The sequence below is a fragment of the Camelus bactrianus genome, chromosome 2 (assembly GCF_048773025.1).
Source record: "Camelus bactrianus isolate YW-2024 breed Bactrian camel chromosome 2, ASM4877302v1, whole genome shotgun sequence".
Lineage (NCBI taxonomy): Eukaryota > Metazoa > Chordata > Mammalia > Artiodactyla > Camelidae > Camelus > Camelus bactrianus.
In genome coordinates, this window is record NC_133540.1 from 131,722,930 (window position 1) to 131,741,437 (window position 18,508).

General features: G+C 51.4%; 1 protein-coding gene across 8 annotated transcripts in view; it reads right to left on the reverse strand.

Moving 5' to 3' along the window:
* EVC2 (EvC ciliary complex subunit 2) overlaps nucleotides 1-18,508 on the reverse strand; it is a 122,469-nt gene that overhangs the window by 86,801 nt on the left and 17,160 nt on the right. For 7 of the 8 annotated variants that reach the window (XM_074350474.1, XM_074350493.1, XM_074350491.1 and 4 more), the window contains exons 5-8: nucleotides 16,750-16,924; nucleotides 14,149-14,258; nucleotides 9,987-10,040; nucleotides 2,039-2,173 (exon numbers count right to left, since the gene is read on the reverse strand). In XM_074350474.1, the coding sequence (XP_074206575.1) occupies nucleotides 2,039-2,173; nucleotides 9,987-10,040; nucleotides 14,149-14,258; nucleotides 16,750-16,924 (474 nt within the window). The remainder of the gene's footprint in view (nucleotides 1-2,038; nucleotides 2,174-9,986; nucleotides 10,041-14,148; nucleotides 14,259-16,749; nucleotides 16,925-18,508) is intronic. The other variant, XM_074350464.1, reaches the window with a different exon arrangement.

Sequence of the window (18,508 nt, forward strand, 5' to 3'; positions counted from 1 at the left end):
TATGGGAACTGCAGCTCAGACTGATGAAATGACATCATCTGAGTTCACACAGCCCATAAAGAGCCTCGGTGGTGTTTGATCCCAAGTCTACCTACCTCTAAAGGCTATCTTCTGTTTTACAGCACGTGGCCCCACTGATCACCACCGCAGTGGAAAAATTCTTTTAAATGTGAAAAGAGTTCATTTTGTGATGCAGGAAAAAAAAAATACTACAAGGGTCTTCAGACCTGAAATCAGATTCATACTCTGCTTTCCTCCCACGGTTGTAACAATCAGACTTTAATCTCCGAGCAATGAATCCTTGTTCCTTCATCAAAACAGCAGGGTGAGTTTTGTTCTGTGATCGATAACAGCTTTGGGAGAGGAAGCAGGATGTCTCATTAGCTGGGCCATTTTCCTTCTCCTCAAAGCCTTTTGCCTGCCCAGGAGAGGGTGGCCTGACCTCATTTTGAAATGACAATTCTCTCCTCCAGGAAGCAGAGGCAAAAGGAACGGTGAGGGCAGGACTGCCAGCCTCCAGGGAGGCGGGGGCTCCTCAGAAGCCAGGTCCCAGCCTACGCTCACACTTGAAGCAGGTTGTTTAACTTCAGGGGCTTCAGTTCCCTCACCATCCAGGGAGGGAGGAAGATAACAGATGTTCCTTTCAAGGCGGTGCTGGACCTCTGGGTGACAATGCATCGCAGCAGCTGAGCCCCGGTGGCCCTGCAGGACGGAACAGCCCAACCAGGGGCTCACTCCCCTCAGTGCCTTCTCACCTTCCTCTGTCTGTCCATTACTGATTGGCCGAGGGTGCATTCATTCCTTCACACATTCATCGAATGCCTTCTAAGCACCGGGCTCTGTACCAGGTGATGGAATATCGCAGCCACCATTCATCCTCCAACCATGTCCCCTCACCCTCGCCACTCAGTGCCCTCTCACCCAAGATCCACCAGCCAATACCTACGCTTCCTTCCCTGAAGGCTCCTGCTGGCCTTCAGAACCCATGCCGGGGAAATAACATCACCCTTTGGCCTGGCCCCCTTGCCCTCTTGTCCTCAACCAATGACCAGTGGGATCTGATGGCTGAGTGCCCCAGCTCCATCTCCCTTTAGGCGGGCTGATGCCAAAGCTAGATCGACACTGGCCCCAGTGTTCCATTCCCATGGGGGATGAAGCTCAGGTGCCCACAGTCATGACTTGATTGGCTGCCTTCCCTTTCGGCCTCACTCCCCCACCCCTCTCATTATTTCCTGGGATCACTTCCCCATAGGAACTATTTGTATGTGGATCCTGGTCTCAGGATGTGCTTCTGTGGGAACCCAGAGCAAGACAGGAAAGCCGAGATCGAGGAGTTCACAGATGGGCCTAATACATTAGGATAAATGCTGCGTGGGGTCCGGAAGCTAGCGCAGGGACCCAGAGAGAGGGCCCCTAACTCAGCCAGGAGATGGCCAGTAATGATGTCCAGGGAGGGGCAAAGTCCAAGATGAGTCTTAAAGGATGTGTCAGAGTTCTGCTTGTTGACAAACAGAGAGAGGATCGAAAAAGCATCCGAGGTGAGTGTGGAGAGCTCGGGGGTCTCGGAGACACCCAGTCATGGGTAGAGCGGGATGTTGACATGTGAGGCTGGACCACGGGAGGCTTTCCTTATGAGCTGTGCTAAGGAGTCTGGGCTTCACCCTGAGGATGAAGTGAGTCTTCAAAGTCTTTTCAGAGGACAGTGTGGACCAGGGCCTGAATTAGGATGTGGCATGAATACAAAGTGGGCCACACAGGTGGGTGCTCAGTGATTCGGCCAGAATGCAGGGATTCTCCGTCCTGGTCACATTAGGGTCATCCAGGGAGCTTTTAAAAACTACTAAGGATGGTGATGCACCCAGGACAAAGCGGTCAGACCTCTGCAGGAGGACCTGGGTCTGAGCGCACCTCCGCGGCTCCCCCGGGGATTCCGGCATCTGTCCAGACTTGAAACCCACCGAACTGAAGGATAAACTTCCACCCCACGTCTACCACCAGCCAACCACCCGCCAGGAAGAAGATGCAGATGGATTCCCACCTGATGTCTGGTAAGCAGGCTTCCCTTCAAACACCGATATCGAACCATGAAGAAAAGCGCAGTCCAGGTCAGCAGAAGGGAGAGGATGAAGGCCACGAAGAACCCGGCCGCGTGGAGGCCGTGGTTTGGCAGGACCTACGGGGATAAGAGGCAGAGAGAGATTTGTTCGTGGTCATGCCTTCCATCTCTCAAATCAAGCTGTGACTAAGGGAGAGTGGAACAGTTAGCGAGACCCACCTGGGTTTGGACTGGGCTCTGGCACCTACTAGCTGGTCACCTTGAGACCATCACTGGACCTCTCTGGGCCTGAGCTAAATGGGGCAAATACTTCAAGGAGCTGAACATGGAGGCATGCATACAGTAGGACCATCCACCCCAAGGCTGGCACATCACAGGCACTCAGGAAGGTTAAATTCCCAACTCAAATACATAACAAACCTAAGGCAGCACGAAGTATCTGTGAAATATTTCGAGTCGGGCAGAAATCTGCAGATGCTATTGCCCTGGGAGGTGTGGCCCACTCTGGACCTCAGGATCACTCTGAAGGATGCACGTGGTGGGGGGAGCACCACACAGGCGGAGGCAGGCCAGCTGCCAGGCAACCCAATGAACGACGAGGCACGGTGGACTCCAGAGCTCACATGAGCTTACTTTGATGTGCCCTGCCTACTTCCCTCTCCTCGAAGGCTTCCTCTGGGCTCCAATCAGCGACAGCCTGGGCCTAGTGTGAGTCCACGGATGGGCCAGGAGTGGCTGGCAGCAAAAAACAACTGTAAGAAGCAAGATGCTCTAGACACTCCCCATCTGCCCCTCCCTCCACCAGTTCTGGGGGATCTGGAATATGGTGCCAATGACGGCAGCAGCTGCTATTTTGCTAAGCACTCGGGATGGGTCAGGCTGTGGGCTCACACTGGAGCTCACGCCACAGTCATCTGAAGGGTCTGTGGCAACATGAATCGCCGGGCCCACCCTCGGAGTTTCTGAGTCACTAGACCCAGGGCAGGAACTGAGAAGTGGCGTTGCTGGCAAGTTGCCAGGGGATGCTGCTGTCTGCTTGTCTGGGAACCAGACACTTTGAGAACCCCTGGGTTGACGCTTTCACAACAATCAACTCCTTAAATTCTCCCAAAGACATTTTGAGCAAAAATAAAAACAGCTCTGCATTGCAAATCATTTAGACCTGAATGCAAATGCCTCTATCAAATAGCTGCGATGCTCTGGGCAACTGACTTGACTTCTGGGAACCTCGGTTCTCTCATCTGTAATATGGGGCTAAAAATACCCCACAGCAAGGAGATTAAACCACACCCTGAGGCGGAGGGGCCCCGTGCAAAGCTCGGCTCATCTATTTAATCAGGAGTGTTTACCGGGTGTCTGCCGTGCTTTACACACATTATCCATTTACTCCCTGTGACCATATTATAAAGTGGGCACTATTTCAATCCATACTTTCAAATTATTGTGCCAAAGTACAAATAAATTAAACAGATGGCCCAAGGCCACAGAGCTGTTAAGTAGCAGACCCAGGATTCACACCCAGCAGTTCAGGCGAGCAGCCTCCACGCCACAGCTGCCTCCCCAGACTCCAGCCTGGCCTTTTACTTGTTGCCCTGCATGGGCCCACCAGGCGCCGGTGCCACCGTGAACATTTTGGTTCCCACCCTGAGCACACCACTCACCCTTTTGTGGTGAGTGACTAGCAGGGCAGAGTTTTAGAATTCCTGAGTCTCTGGCCAAACGCCTTCACAGTCCCATCAAAACTGTTTAACTATCAACATTTTTATCGAACTTTCACCAGAGGACAAGTACTTCCTTTTTGATCTTTCAAACTATGCTTTAAATTCAGAACTCACACTTCACGTGTGCAAAACCAAGCTTCTCTATCATCCCATCTGCCTGAAACTCTATTAAGTGGCTACATCACAATGGCTCGCAGGTTTGACTTGATGTTTGCGTGTGGTTGTGACTTTCTGTGACATCAAGTTAATTCATGGATTCGATGAGCCCAGTGCCAGGCGTGGGAGAGACAAGGAGGAAAGAGACCTGGACTCTGCTCCAAGGAGCTCAGCATCCTGCGGAGGAATGGCTAGGCACGCAGGCTGGGGTGACATGAGGCTGGGGTGAGGGGGATGCCCGAGGATTAAGGTGGGAGGATGTGCAACCTCTAAACTGGCTCAAAGGACAAAGAAGACCTTCCAAGAGGTGACCCATGGGCAGAGGACAACAAGCCAGACCAAGAGGAGGGTCAGCCAAGCAGAGGAAATGGCGTGAATGGGACCTGCAGGTGGCAAGAGACACAGCCTGAGTCCCAAAGGGCTTTCAAGAGGAGGCTGGGGAGGCGGGGATCACTGCAAGGTTCTAAGCCAGGAAGTAACACAGTAAGACCAATATTTTAGAAAAAGAAATCTGGCTACTGTGTGACTTCAGTCTGGAGGATAACCCTGGATGTCACAGCCAAGGGAGAAATGACGAAGACAAGAAACAAGGCTGTCAGAAGCAGTAGGACATATTCGTAAAGACCACGGACTGAGGCTCTAGCTGGGGTTCAGCTCGCAGCTCTGCCCCCTACCACACTGCGGGACCCCGAGCCTTCCTTTCTCTAAGCTGAAGTTTCCTCATTTGTAAAATGAGGGCAAAAATCTTGCAGACGAATTCCACTGATAATCATTGTAAGTACAGATTTCAAAGAGCCCATTTATCTTAAATTTCATTATCTAAGAATAAAGAAAAAGAAGGGGGATCAGGGACCCCAGCTTTCTTATCCTCAGAGCCCCTGGCTAACTTTCCCTCTTGTCTCTGAAAAAGACTCAGCCGTCACTACCACCCCTTTAATCACACATTAGCTGGTAGCAGATTCCTTTGATGAGTTCCACCACTGAGTTTAGGAAGAGTGATGCCAGACCAAAAAAAAAAAAAAAAAAAAAAAAACTTCCAAAAGAAATGCTTTAAATGCTTAAAATCCAATAACAAGTTACAAAAGCATGAGGAGAAATTGTTTATACAGTTTGGCTTCAACTATGTAATAAATATATTCATAGACTTGCAGAAGGCAAGAAACCATCGTGTTAGCAACTGTTCTGTCTGGAGGTGGGGACATGAGGTAATGCTATTTTGTCTGTCTCTGTGTTTAGAGAGGCTGTTTATGTCCACATGGACATATATTAAATCTCACCCCTTCCCAAACAGGAAGAGTTTGAAGGGGACATTACACAGAATGACTTCCCTGGAAGAGATTTTAGGAGCGATTTAGCTGAAATTCTTGTTGAAGAAGCAGAAGGGTCAGTGACTTGCTGACCCTTGTCCCACAGCCTTTGAAGGGCAGCTCTGAGGGCAGAGATGGACAGTTCCAGCAAGAGCGAGAGCTTGGAGTTAACCACCGGTGGAGACAATCACACTTACTAATAGAGCTGGTAAGTTACAACCTAGTGAACAAGGCTTGGATTACAGAACAAACCGCACAGCAGGATTCCATTCCGCAATGCTGTCACCAAGCTTCAGGACCTTGGCCAGTTCCCAGAGTCTCTAAGGACCTGGGTGTTTTACTCTCAAAGGAGGAAGTAAAACTGTATATTTAAAGTCTCTCCCTCGGCAAAAGTTCTATTCTGAGGTCAACAAAATGTATTAAGTGTCAACCAGGGGAATAATCTCAGTATCACAGAGTGACAAGGTATATCAGATGTCCCAATGTCATGGGACTCCAGCAAGAGGTGCCAGGAGCATGCCTTGGGGATGCAGAGCAATCAGAAGTGGAGAAAGTTGGTCAGGGTCCTGCAGGATGTTTACAAGCTGCCCAGAGGACAAGTAAGAGAAGATCAGAGCGACGTGGAAAACACTGGAATCCCACAGCCCAGGGAGCCAGCAGAGGCCCCCTTTCCTGGTGGACACTGAATCCTTCTTCCAGCAGGCAATAGGGAGCCCCTCCAGAACAGAAAGTGAGCAGGTTGGTGCTTCAAAAAGATTACTGCAGTGAGAACAATGCGCTGGAGGGGAGCAGGGCTGGACGGGCAGGAGGCTGGTGCACTCATCCAAACAAGACGTGACCCCCAGAAGGCAAATGTGATATGTGACCACATGCCTCCCATCCTGCGAGTCAAACTCAAAGCCACATGCTTCCGCCCACAGAGTTACATGCTCTCTCCACTGTGCTCAAGGGCACACATTGTAAATCCTCGTATTTGAGAAATTCTCATACCGTACATAGTTATGTACTGAGGCATTCTTTATCTTAGTAATTAATACAAGATCTTTCTATATTAAAGACTTTAATCCTTTTTAATGTGTGTTGCAAATAGTTTCCCAAGTTTGCCACTTCTCATTCCCAATGCTGTTTTCAAATGTAAAGTTTTCAACTATTTGTGTCCTCAAATCCATGATTTTCCTCCATGGTTTTTTTTCATAGCGTATTAACCAATATTTACTTTCCACAAACTGTTTTGTCTATTTAGATTTAAATCTGTTTAGGGAATTCATCTTCATTTTTCTTTCAAAAGATCCAGTCAGTTGCCTCCAAATTTATGAGTGAAACATTCTCCTCCCATTGATTGAAATAGCATTTTATCACATACATACATGTAGACATTCTACTTCATTCCACTGGTCTGACTTTTCTTGCGGGACCATTATACATACAACATTAATGTAGCTTTCTGATTTTTTTTTAATCTGCTAGGGCAAATCCTTCCACGTTACTCTTCATTTCAAAATGGTCTCACTAGCTTCCTAAGTTTATATTTTCAGGTGAAACTATGATTTGATCACATCCTTCTGCAAAATTCCACTATGATTATTACTGGAACTACATTCTAAATGAATTTGGGTGATGCAACAATTGGTTTAAATGTCCCTCTCTTGATTAGATCCAGATCCTTGTAGCGGAGTATGACGGCCTTCTCCCTGGTACCTGGCACAGTGCCCAGCTGGAGGGAAGTCCAGTTCCCCGGACTGCCTGAATTCAATGTCCAGCAAGAGGTGGAGAGATTATTTTCCTCTCAAAGAGACTCCATTCATCCAGGAGACAGAAAGGGTAAGAAGACTTTTTGGGGCCTTAGTGGACATACGTCACTTTCGCTGGCAGGAAATTAATAATAAATCAAGGAGATGATGGGGTCTCTTCCAAGTGTTGCAGACCCCAATTTACACAATGGATAACTTAATGTCTTTACTTTGTGTTTTCTAACTGCTTGATGAAAGTGTCAGAGGAGTGCCTACCCTGCCGCCGAGCTCCCGCTACTCACCACTGTCACACTTCCCTAGCATAATGGTGCTAGCTTTGCAGGCGCCCAAGTCAGCCCTGCTAGAATATACGCTACAGCTGGCAAGGGCCTTGCTGCGTCCTTTCGTGTCCTTAGTGGTACTAGGCACTGTGCATGCGTCCAGTCTATCTCGGTTCATGTCCAACCCACAGTCAAATAGGCTTAACCTTGATGTCAGATCTTCAGCTGCGTATTTCAGGAACCTCTCCTTCATCTTTTTTTAATTCTTATTTTTCACTGAAGTACAGTCTATTTGTGTTAGTTTCATGTGTACAGCAAAGCAATGCAGTTACACACATCTCTCCTCCGTTTTAATGAAGTCCTTCCTTTAAGATCCAGCTGAATTCTTACCTCCTCCAGGAGGCCTGCCATCCAGCCAGCCCACCCAGCAGCCCGTCTCTCTTGTCAGTATCCCCAGCACCTGTGGTTATTTGTTGGGTCACAACCTCACAAATTCAGCCACAGTTGATGTGCACTGTTTGGCCTTTTTTCCCCTGGTTTAACGTCTCAGTGTTGGGGGAGGAATGGTGGGTGATGGGCGAGCTGAGTCTCTAGGCTGCCCCAGACTCCACAACGCCCTAGAATCTTGCCTGGGCCTGACTCCCACACTGGGAGCACCTGTGCGGCCCCCAAGGGAACTTGGGCTTGAGGCCCTGATACATAACGTTCATTCACAATTCACACGGAACCCTCGCACAGCGGTGTTGTGCGCTTGTGTAATAATACCGGCGACGTTTACGGAGCACTCACAGGAGGCCAGGCCCTGTGCTGAGTGCTTTACCTGCACCTTTGACTTTGACGACCACCCTATGAAACGGGAACTACTATTATTCTCATTTTACAGCTAAGAAACTGAGACCCACGGAGGTAAGCACCGTGCCCAAGATCACACACAAAAATTCCCCCTCAGTGACCTCCTTGAACATGGTCCACAGGCAGAGGTCATCTGGCCCAGGGGCCAATGGGGCTCACATCCAGCCCACTGCTCCACTGCCAAACCCTGCACCCATGGGTCCGCAGCCCAGAGAAACCTATTCCTGTTCTTCTGTAGGCAGTGTGCGAGCTGGAGACACCCCAAAGTCCTGGGAATGGTTTGTCTCTATCTACGTGAGGGGGTCTGGGGCCCAGAGGAAGGGCTCATAAATACTAATTAAATGAACGTTCTCTGACCTTTATTGCAGTCACGCAGTGACCAGCCATCTCCTCCACTGCAGGGCAATCACTGATGACACTGATGACAATCAACTCAATCAAGGGATCTCTACCTGTCGCGTGCCACCCACAGTGTCAGGCACAGAGGGGGTCGTAGGAATGAATCAGACACGGTCCCACCCGGCAGGAGCTCCCAGATCAGCCAGGAGAATCGTCTGCCTGTGTCCTTAACTCTTGTTTTGTTCCCACCTTTTCTGGGCAAGAAATCGACTCTCTGGGAGAGAGTGTGGCCCACTGGAGCCAAAGCGCCTGGGTTAAATCCTGTTCTAACACTACCTGTGCAGAAAGACTCACACAGCAGGCTCAAGACTTCCATCCCTTGAAGGGGCTGCTCCCAAGGCTGGGTCTTAGCTGGCATCTGGGAACTGGAATTTCGAAGGGTTCCCACCATCCCAATAAAAGCAGCTCACAAGGCCTAAACTGTTGTGCAAACGATGTGATTTACGCTGAACACCTGCTGTCCTTCGGGGAGTCTGGAGTCCTGGGATGTGCCAGGCAGAGGGTGCCCTCGCGCCCAGCTCCCAGGACAAATCCTGGGGACTCTCCTGAGCTTCCCTGGGAATGGAATGGCACTTCACATATGTTGTCACAACTTGACGCCTGAGGAATGAAGCATGTCCTGCGTGCCTCTACTGGGAGAAGACTCTGGAAGCCTGCACCTGGTACCCTCCAGACCTCACCCCATGTGCCTGTGCTCTTGCCAACTCTGCTTTGCATCCTTTCTCTGTGATAAACCAGCCTGGTACAACCACGCGTGCCGTCCTGTGAGTCCTCCTGGGGAACCACTGAACCTGGGGGTGGTCTGGGAACCCTGACACACTAGCCATGTGACCTCAGGCAGACTACCTGACCTAGGTGTGCCTCAGCTTCCCCATCCACGAAATGGAGGGGATTTAAAAGTACAATCTGTCCCCCAAGACTGTGCTGAAGGCGACATGATTCAGCCTGTGTCCTTTGCTTAGGCTGCCGGCAGCGAGAGGGCACTTAAGAAATGTGAAGTGTGATCATTTGGTGAATAAACATTTGATGAGCAAGCAAATGAGTGAAGGCACGAGCCGCGGGTGATCGAATGGTGAACAAAGATGGAGAAGTTTGATGGTGAACAGCAGAGGAAGCGTGGCTGCCCCTGGACGGCCCTGGGAAGATCTGGGAAACTCTGGGAAGACAAGGCGTGACCACCCACTGGCCCCGGAACGAACATTGCAGGGCAGGCAGGAACAGCTGAGCAGGCGCACAGGTGGGTGGGCAGGGCCTCAGCCTGTCTGGGCGCTGACCTACCCGGCCCGCCCCGATGAAGGGGGCACCCGGGAAACTAGCCGGGCGGTCTCGGGCCAGGGGACCCCAGCCTCCACGTGCGCCTGGAGTCTAAGGCCAGCGGGGGCCCCTCCCCTCAGCTCTGAGAGCAGTGAGAGGCCACACATCACTGGCAGAAAGAGACACGCCAGGGGCAGAGGCGGGCATCCGGGTCACACACTTTCTCTTACCGTTACCTTTTCTTCTGTTGTTATGGTGAAAAGGGCTTCTAGCTGTATTCTATTCTAGAAAAAGAAAAAAAGAAAGCACATCAGTCAGCAGGTCTCGGCATGGGGCACACGGGCAGTATTGGTGTGTTTCCGCCCCCCGTGCCTGGAGCTAAGCGGGCCTCTGGCTGTTGAGGGGCTGGGGCTTGCTGGGGCCTCAGAGTCCCTTTGGGGGAAAGGTCTATGGGACTGTGATGCCTCCTTCTCTCCCGGAGGCACGTGTGAAATCCAAACAGCAGCTTCCCTCACTGCCAAGACAGCACGGGCAGTGGGCCCCTGGGGTGAAACACACGGGGCTGGGGTCAGGCGGGGCTTCCAGTCCGCCCCTGCTCAGGAAACACGGGGTGAGCGTTGTGACTGCCATCTGTCCGACCGGGTGGTCTGAGGAGGCCCACTGGGAGCACACACTTCTCCCCACACGTGGAGGCAGAATGTCCTGCAACCGAAAAGCCATGCAGGGTTGTGTTGAGAGCGGACTGCCCAGGTCAGGGCTGGCCCATCACTCACCAGCGCTCTGTCTCTGGACAAGGTATTGACCTCTCTGGGCCTCAGTGTCTTCATCTGTACAATGGGAATTGTATTCAACTCTAGGGTGGCTGTGAGAATTCATTTGAAGAGTTCCCACATAGGGGGCAGTGCTATGAAAGTATTACTGCTATTGGTGTAGATGGTGGTGGCGGTGGTGGCGGCGGCAGCAGCGGTGGCGGTGGCGGTCTTCTCCTTGCAGATAACCTGGCCGGGGGACTTGCAACTGGACGTCCAGTGGGCTAGGCACCCCCCGTGTAATCCTATCATGGCCACTCCAGGGCATTTTCCCCTAACCTGATGGGCCCTGGTGGACCAGTAGGAAACCCCGGATCCATGCCCTGCAGTTGCTACTGGGAACACTGGAGTATCCCAGACGCATCATGGGCCAGCAGGACAAGCTAAGGGAGGCTCCAGAAGGAAATCAAACTACTACCAGCTTCTTTTTTGTTCCAGGAGGGAAATGGAAATTCAAAACAAAAAACAAAACAAGCCTTTAAAGAAGAGACAACTAGGAAGCGACCGCTTGGCCCCTTCTGCTCCGGAGCTGTCGGGGCTTCGGAACGTCCACAGCGCCCTGCGAGCTCCAGGCTCTCCTGACCCGCAAACCGAGGCCCGTGTTCGGCTGCCTCTGCTGCTCTCTCCTGCCTCTGGGTCCCTCCTCCCTGCGTTCACTGACTCCCAGGGTCTAAGCCGAGAGGGGCTGAAAGCGATCTACAGAGCTGTCTCCACCTCTTTACAAAACCTAAATCCTCAGCCCCTTGCTTCCTACATAAACTTCCAGGCTCGGGAAACATGTTTCAGACGACAGCCTGGAGTCAGAAGCCACGGGCCATGTGAGACACAGTGATGGTTTCATAAGGTGGGCGTGCGGTTGCTACAATATATTGTAAGAAACTTGAGACGAATGTTCTAGATTTTTCCTTCTCGACCTCTAACCTTGTATGAATTTGAGGTGCGTGCGCGTGTGCGTGTGTATGTATGTGTCCATGTCCACGTGCATCTAGGTCTGCACTTGTGCACATGTGTGTGAGAAAGCAGCTTCCAGACCCGACACAGGGCACTTCTGACGGTACCGCCTCCTGCTCTGGCGATGAGTCAGGGGCCACTGTCTTTACTGCCTCTCCACCGCTCTCACGTTGTTTTAAGCTGTCAGAACAAGAAGAGATTTGGGGGGGTCTTCTCACTCCTCTCTTTTTCGGGTTTGGGATACTGAAGCCCAGAGATGTGGAACTGCCTCTGAAAATACACCAGGGCAGTGCTCCCACCCCTGAAATCCCAGACACCTCCACACACCGACTTGGAGGATTTCATCCCCTTGGGCACCTGTAGTTTTAAATAGCTCCTTTATTCTCCCATTTGCAGTGTGAGCCTCTGCACGGCTGACCGCCACGCAGGGCAGACCAGGGTTCTCACCTGGGGTGGACATGAACCTCACTCAGACTTTGGGTCTGACCAGTTTCAGCCCCAAACACACCTGGCCTTCTTGTCATCATGTAGGAAGGCCTGCGGGTCCCTCAAGGAAACCGAAGTCCAACCGGGTGAACCGATTAGAGAATGAGGCACGGGAGCGCTCACTGTCACCTAAACTTACCCCTCAGCAAACGCTGGCCTCCCATGAGCTGCTGCTGAGCAGCAAAAGGAAGGGAGACGCTGACGCTCTACGGGCAGGCAGGCAGGAGCCTGGAACACATGCCATGAAGCCTGGAGCTCTGGAAACTCCAGGGGGGCTAGGGGACCCTCCACTCTGTCCAGAGAACTGCCCAGAGAGCCCCTGAAGGCTTGGAGGGGGAAGGAGAATGCAGTCCATTTGCAAAGAGAAAATCATTTCTCTTATGCCCACAAAAGACTGGAGGCATTATGAAACAATTTCCCATTTACAGATAAGAAACCTGAGGCTCAGAGAAGTTAAAAAAGAGAAAGCACACCTGCCCAAGAATCATTAGTTCACAGATCTGTTCATTCTTTCACTCAGCACATTTTCACTGTGCACCTAGCGTGTGTGGGGCTCCATTTCAGGCGCTGAGAACACAGCTGGGAACAGGGCCAACGAGGTCCCTGGTCTCACGGAGCGACCTTCCAGTGGGAAGCAGGGGGCTCCAGGGGATGGAGTCCATAGACACAGACAGGCACCAAGCAAAGCAATGGGCAGGAGCCGTCAGGGCGGGATGCCGGGAAGGTCACCCTGGCGTGAGTGAGGGGCTCCTGGACCGCACGCTTCCCGCTGCCCCAGCAGCCTCACCAGGCACCTCCGGGAGGCGTGCGGCCACCCTGGCCCGACGTCCTCATGCCCCTGAGAGGAGGTGGAGGCTCCCTGTGCCACTGGGTTCCTGAGTTTCTCGCTGTTGGTTTCTGACTGGTGCCTTATCCTAAAGTCTGATTTTAACATACTCAGTTTCCTGTCCTTTGAAACCAGTTAGGTATCTCTTCTGGGCCATCTTCTCTCCATTTTTTAAATCCTTTTTTGTCCTCTGTTCTTCACTCCACACTTAATCGTTTTCTGAGACATTTGTCTTCTCTGACAGTTTTGTATAGTTTTCTTGTATCTGGTCTTCATCTTTGTGGTATTTTTCATTTTATTCAATTTTATCCAGAATTCTTTTCTTACGGCAGCAGAAATGCCACACACAGGCCCTTCGGCCTTTTGGCCACTGGGGGGTCCGATTTTGATTCTGTCACATGGCTGGGGCAGTCACACTCGGAGCCTCATTTTCCTGATCTATTAAAAGGTACTTTCCCCAGAGGCTGAAGCCGGAACCACGTGGCCCCAGTAACTAGAGCACGAGCGCCTTTAAGACGAGGACGGCTCTCCTCCTCTGCATCCCCAGGAGGGCACAGCGCCGGGCATGGGCCACGCAGCCAACCACACTCACCGCCCACATGGATTAACAGAGAGCGGACTGGAAAATGAAGGTGCTAACAGTAATAGTGTTACAGGCTGAATAACGTCCCCTAAAGCCCGTATGCTGAAGCCCTGGCCCCCAGAACCTCAGAATGTGACTGTGTTCGTGACAGAGCCTTTACAGACATGATCAGAGGCTGGGTGGGCTCTAATCCCATCTGACCGGGGTCCTCCTGAGAGGAGGCGACCAGGACACAGACACTCACAGAGGGACGACCATGTGAGGACACAGGGAGAAGACGGCCGTCTACATGCTGAGGAGAGAGGCCTCAAGAAGGGGCCAACCCTGCCCCCACCTGGATCTGGACCTCCAGCCCCCAGAATGGTGAACAAACAAATTTCTGGCGTTTTGAGCCACCTGGTCCACGGTGCCTCGGCAGCTTGAGCGAACCAACACCAGTGGGAACTCCTGGTTGAGTGCCCGTCATGCACGGGACACAGTGCTGAGAAATTCACATCTAGTGATCACGCATCTTCATAATCAGGCCCAGAGAGGGTACGTAGCTACTCAAGGTCACCAGGAGCTCCGAGGGAGCCTGGTTCACGGTAAAGTGTGTGAGGTCCCAGGGCCAGTGCACTTCTAGAATTCGGTATCACTGAAGGAAAGGAGGAAGGGAGGAAAAAAAGAATGAACTAGCAGATACTGTGCCCACAGTTTCTAAAGCAGCAGGACAGAAATCAGAGGAACAAAGGCAATACCGGGGATGAAGTCTGGAAGGAGAGCCGGGCAGGCAGCATCAGGACCTCTCCACCCTCGACGTCTTCCACCTCCAGCGAGGCTGTGTAGCTGACCGAAAAGGAGTCCCCGACTGTTCAGAGAGAAAGCACATGCGGGTGAGGAGAGGGGCCCCAGTCACACCCCAGACACAGCCGCGCAGAGGAGGCCCGCGTCGCGGCCGACGGCGCAGCGAGGCCCCTCTGACTCACATACTTATAAGCAGGCAGAATAAACTGGGCAGGCATGCTCACCCCCTCCTTTTTCACTAGGAGGGGGTGTCAGCAGGTGCAAGGAGCTTTACCTGCCCCTCTGCCCCCACCCAGAACTCTAGGCTATGGAATCCTTAGGATTTTTGTTTTAAACGTCCTCAACATTTACATTTTATTTTTATATAACGATAAAAGCTAGGATCATAAAGATACGGTGATAAAGACAAAGCTGATGAAGCGATAACACAGGCGAAGGCCACTCATCAGACCTCTCCCTGGCGTGAGACTCTATCACCCTCAAAGCATCTGCAGGACGTCAGCCCAGCTGGTCTCCAAACCATGCCCTGAGACGGACGGAGATTACAGTATTTCCTGCTGCGGACACAAAAGGAAAGTGAGACGGAGAGAGGGGAAGTGACTCGCTTAGGGTCACCCAGTAAACAAGTGGGAAGCCACCCTACCCTCTTGGGCCTGTCATCTTTTCTCTAAATGACCATGACTCTGATAAAAAAAAAGCAAATGACCATGATGAGGATGACAATATTGCCAGAGTGTCAACAGGCTGGGGTCGGATCGGTCATCTGAGGCTACACTTCTATACTTATCCTTTGGGAAAAAATTTCCTGCCCACTAAGTTGAAAACCAGTGTCAGATCCCTTGAGATCCTGGTGAGTTCACGAACACAACTGGGATCCTGCCCTCAGGGCACGTAGAGCCTTGGAGGCAGAGGCATGCGGGCATTCGTAGCAATTATAATACGGTAGTAAGAGTGAAAACAGTTGCCGGGGGTTAGGAGAAGGGGCGACGGGGTTGCTGTTCAGTGGGGAGAGAATTTCAGTTACACAGGATGGAAAAGTTGTGCAGCTCCACTGAGCACAGGCGTACAGCTAACAATGCCGTCCTGCACACTTACAAGTTTTTAAGACGACAGCTCTTATGCTATGTGTGTTTTTACCACACACACACATAAAAATAATCACAACAGAATAGCCTCTGACTCAGCAGCACTTTACAGAGGCCAGATTGTGTTGCAACGGTGCTTTTCTCTGGGGGAGGGTATCGCTCAAGTGGCAGAGCGAAGGCTTACCACGTGCAAGGTCCTGGGTTCAATCCCCAGTACCTCCTCTAAAAGGAAAGAAACCTAATTACTCCCCGCCAAAAAAACAAAACAAAAAAACTGAAAAAAGCATGAATAAACTCCCTTATCCCAAATTCAGGGGTTCAGGGAGGAAAGTGCTGGTTCTCGTTATCATGTGTGACACCCGGAGGTCAGAGAAATTAGGTGGTTTCTAAAGGCCAATACCACCTTAAGAGTTGGGGGCTGGGATTTATTTTGACATCATTGAAAAGAAAGGCACTAAAGATCACTTAGCTGGGAAACATTCTGACACTGCTTAAACCAGAGCCAGCAGAGATCGCCACTTGTGGGCCAGCTCCACTGGCAGCTTCCGTCAACAAGGTGGTGTTAAGAAGGGTTCTGAGGCTTCGTCTAGGCTCAGAGAGAAAGAGTGGCGGGACTGATGAGCGGCGTGGGCCACACGTGTGGAAGCGGGGAGGTCGGAGCGAGTCCTCGGCACGTGAGATGTGAGATCCACCATACGTAATGGTCACGGCCTGGATGGGGGAGCCAGACTGTCTGAGTCTGAAACAGCCTTGACTGCCAGCCCGATGGCCTCAGGCAAGTTCCTCACCGCTTGGGTCTTTTCATCTGTAGACGAGGTACCCCCTCAGAATAAAAGAAGTCTCACCTTCCCAGAAAAACTGACAGCTCTAGAGACAGAGGAACAACTGAATCCCAGAATTGGTTTTAAGTCTTCCTAATGAAATAATGACAATTCGCCTCAGGAAACACACCTCCGAAAGCCAACCAGGGACGGCATCATGCTCTGAAAGGCAACAAATCAGCAGTGGAGGTGCTCCTGTGACCACTCCTGACAGTGCCTGGACGTGTCATGAGCGAGCTTCCAGGGCCGATGCCAAACCCCTCTGTCCAGCACTCCCCAAAACAAGCTCTTCCTTTGAGTGAGTGATGGAGATTTTGGTCATCGGGTGATGGATATGCCGGCATGCTCTATGAACTCGATCTTAGTGTATGTTTGAAATTTTTCATAATAAATATTGAGTATATCTATTTTTAAAACTCTTCCCCCAAATCCCACCTCCCTCTAACTTAAGTGACAAACCCAGTTTCCTGGCTGCGGACACTGAGCAGCAGTCTCCTCTGACACCCCGAGAGCAGCATCCGTTGTGAGGATGCACTGTGTGAACACGTCACGTGTCTAAGGCTATGCTGGCCACATCTCCCATGCTCTGCGAGCATCGGTGCGTATTTTCAGCATTTTCCACCCCTGACATTGTACATGGCGCTCTTACCTTGCAGAAACTTCTTCCTGAAAGCCTGGAACCCTCTTGAGGTCTGGTTACCAGTCGATTCCCTAACGGTCAGGCCAGTGATGTTGTCCAACAGGAGCAGATCAGAGAGGTTGGCGGCCGCGGGCGTCCTGGTGTTGTTCACCAGCAGTTGTATGTGGGCCACCGGCCACTCGCTCTGCGAAGACACCCAAGACAGGAGGTGAAGTGAGGCCAGACTTGCCGGCAAACCCAACTTCCCAAAATGAGTCTCCGGCTTGACTTGCGCCCGTTAGGTCTTTAAAGGGCAGGAGGATTATGGTCTCACAAAAGTTCTGAGGATTTATCAGGTCTGACTTCAAGGGCCCCAGGAGAGTTTTGACTTCTGCTTGCCAAGCTGTTTCACAGAAACCAGGGCCCTGAAATGCAGCGAAATCATACCCCAGAGTAACTTTGAAGAAAAAGCACCCGAGCACAGACCCACAGGCAGGCTGGGGAAACTGACAACTGGGGTCACCAAGGAAAGCAAACAGTGGCTCCCTCTTACTCTATTCTTTTGAAGATTCAGCCCCAGCCAGGCCAGGGCCTCTGACTGCCATCTGATCTCCAGGACCGCAGGTCCCAAGCTGGACTCCAGCCTCCAAGCCAGTCTCCCCCATCCAGGTTCTGCCCGGCCATGTGTTCGAGTACCTCAGCTGGTGGAAGCCATCCAGGGGTCCAGCCGCTGGGCTCCCCAACAGGCTTCTGCAACCCTGCCCTGCCCCCTCTCTCTAGGCCACATCTCCCAGCTCTCCTGCCCCTTCTTCACCCCAGTTCTGCTGAAAGAGATGCAGGAGCTAAGAGAGGGAAGCCACGCATGTCCCAAGAGGAGTGAGCTTTGAAATGTAATAGTGAAAAGAGCAAGTTGTAGAACTTGGTGTACAGGATGCACGGGCACCTGTGTAGAAAAGGGGAAGAAAAAAGTACGTGTATGTACGTGTGCATGTACACACAGCTACACGCATGTACACACACATGCTCGTAACTGCACGCATGGGCCAGAAAACAGCTCTAGGACACGAGAAACTGGTAGCACCAACTGTACTCAGGGAGGGGAGCCAGACAGCTGAGAGCCTGGGTTAAAGTGAGGGTTATGCAGACACAGGAAACAAACTTCAGTTACCAAAGGGGAAAAGGGGGGACGGATAAGTTAGGAATTTGGGAATAACAGACACACACTGCTATATATAAAATAGACAACCAACAAGGACCGACTGTACAGCCCAGGGAACTATGTTCAATATCTTGTAATAACCTATGGTGGGAAAGAATCTGAAAAAGAATAGGTTTATATATATGCATATATGTAACTGAATCACTTTGCTGTACACCTGAAACTGACACAACATTGTAAATCAACTATACTTCAGTAAAAAGAAAGAAAGAAAAAAAGAAGAAAAGAAAAGAAAATGACGTTTGTGCAGTAAAGGGTTAACTCAGCAGGCTGGGACTGTCCAAACGCTGCGCATCCCAAAATGAGGGCTGGTCCTGGACCAGCTCCTGGGAGATTGACCTCTAGAGTCTTCAGAACGTCCTACCTGGTGAGATTGTCTTCATATACCCATGGCCTTGGGCCACACCAGGAGTCTACGCTAACAGTGTGATTCGTGGCGGGGGCCTTGGGCCCAGCGTGACCTCTGGAGGGAGGGAAGGGAGATTGAATAACCGAGGTCAGCGACATGAGCGTTCCGCACCAACGTGACTGGTCCTCAGTAAAAGCCCTGGACTCCACAGCTCAGGAGAG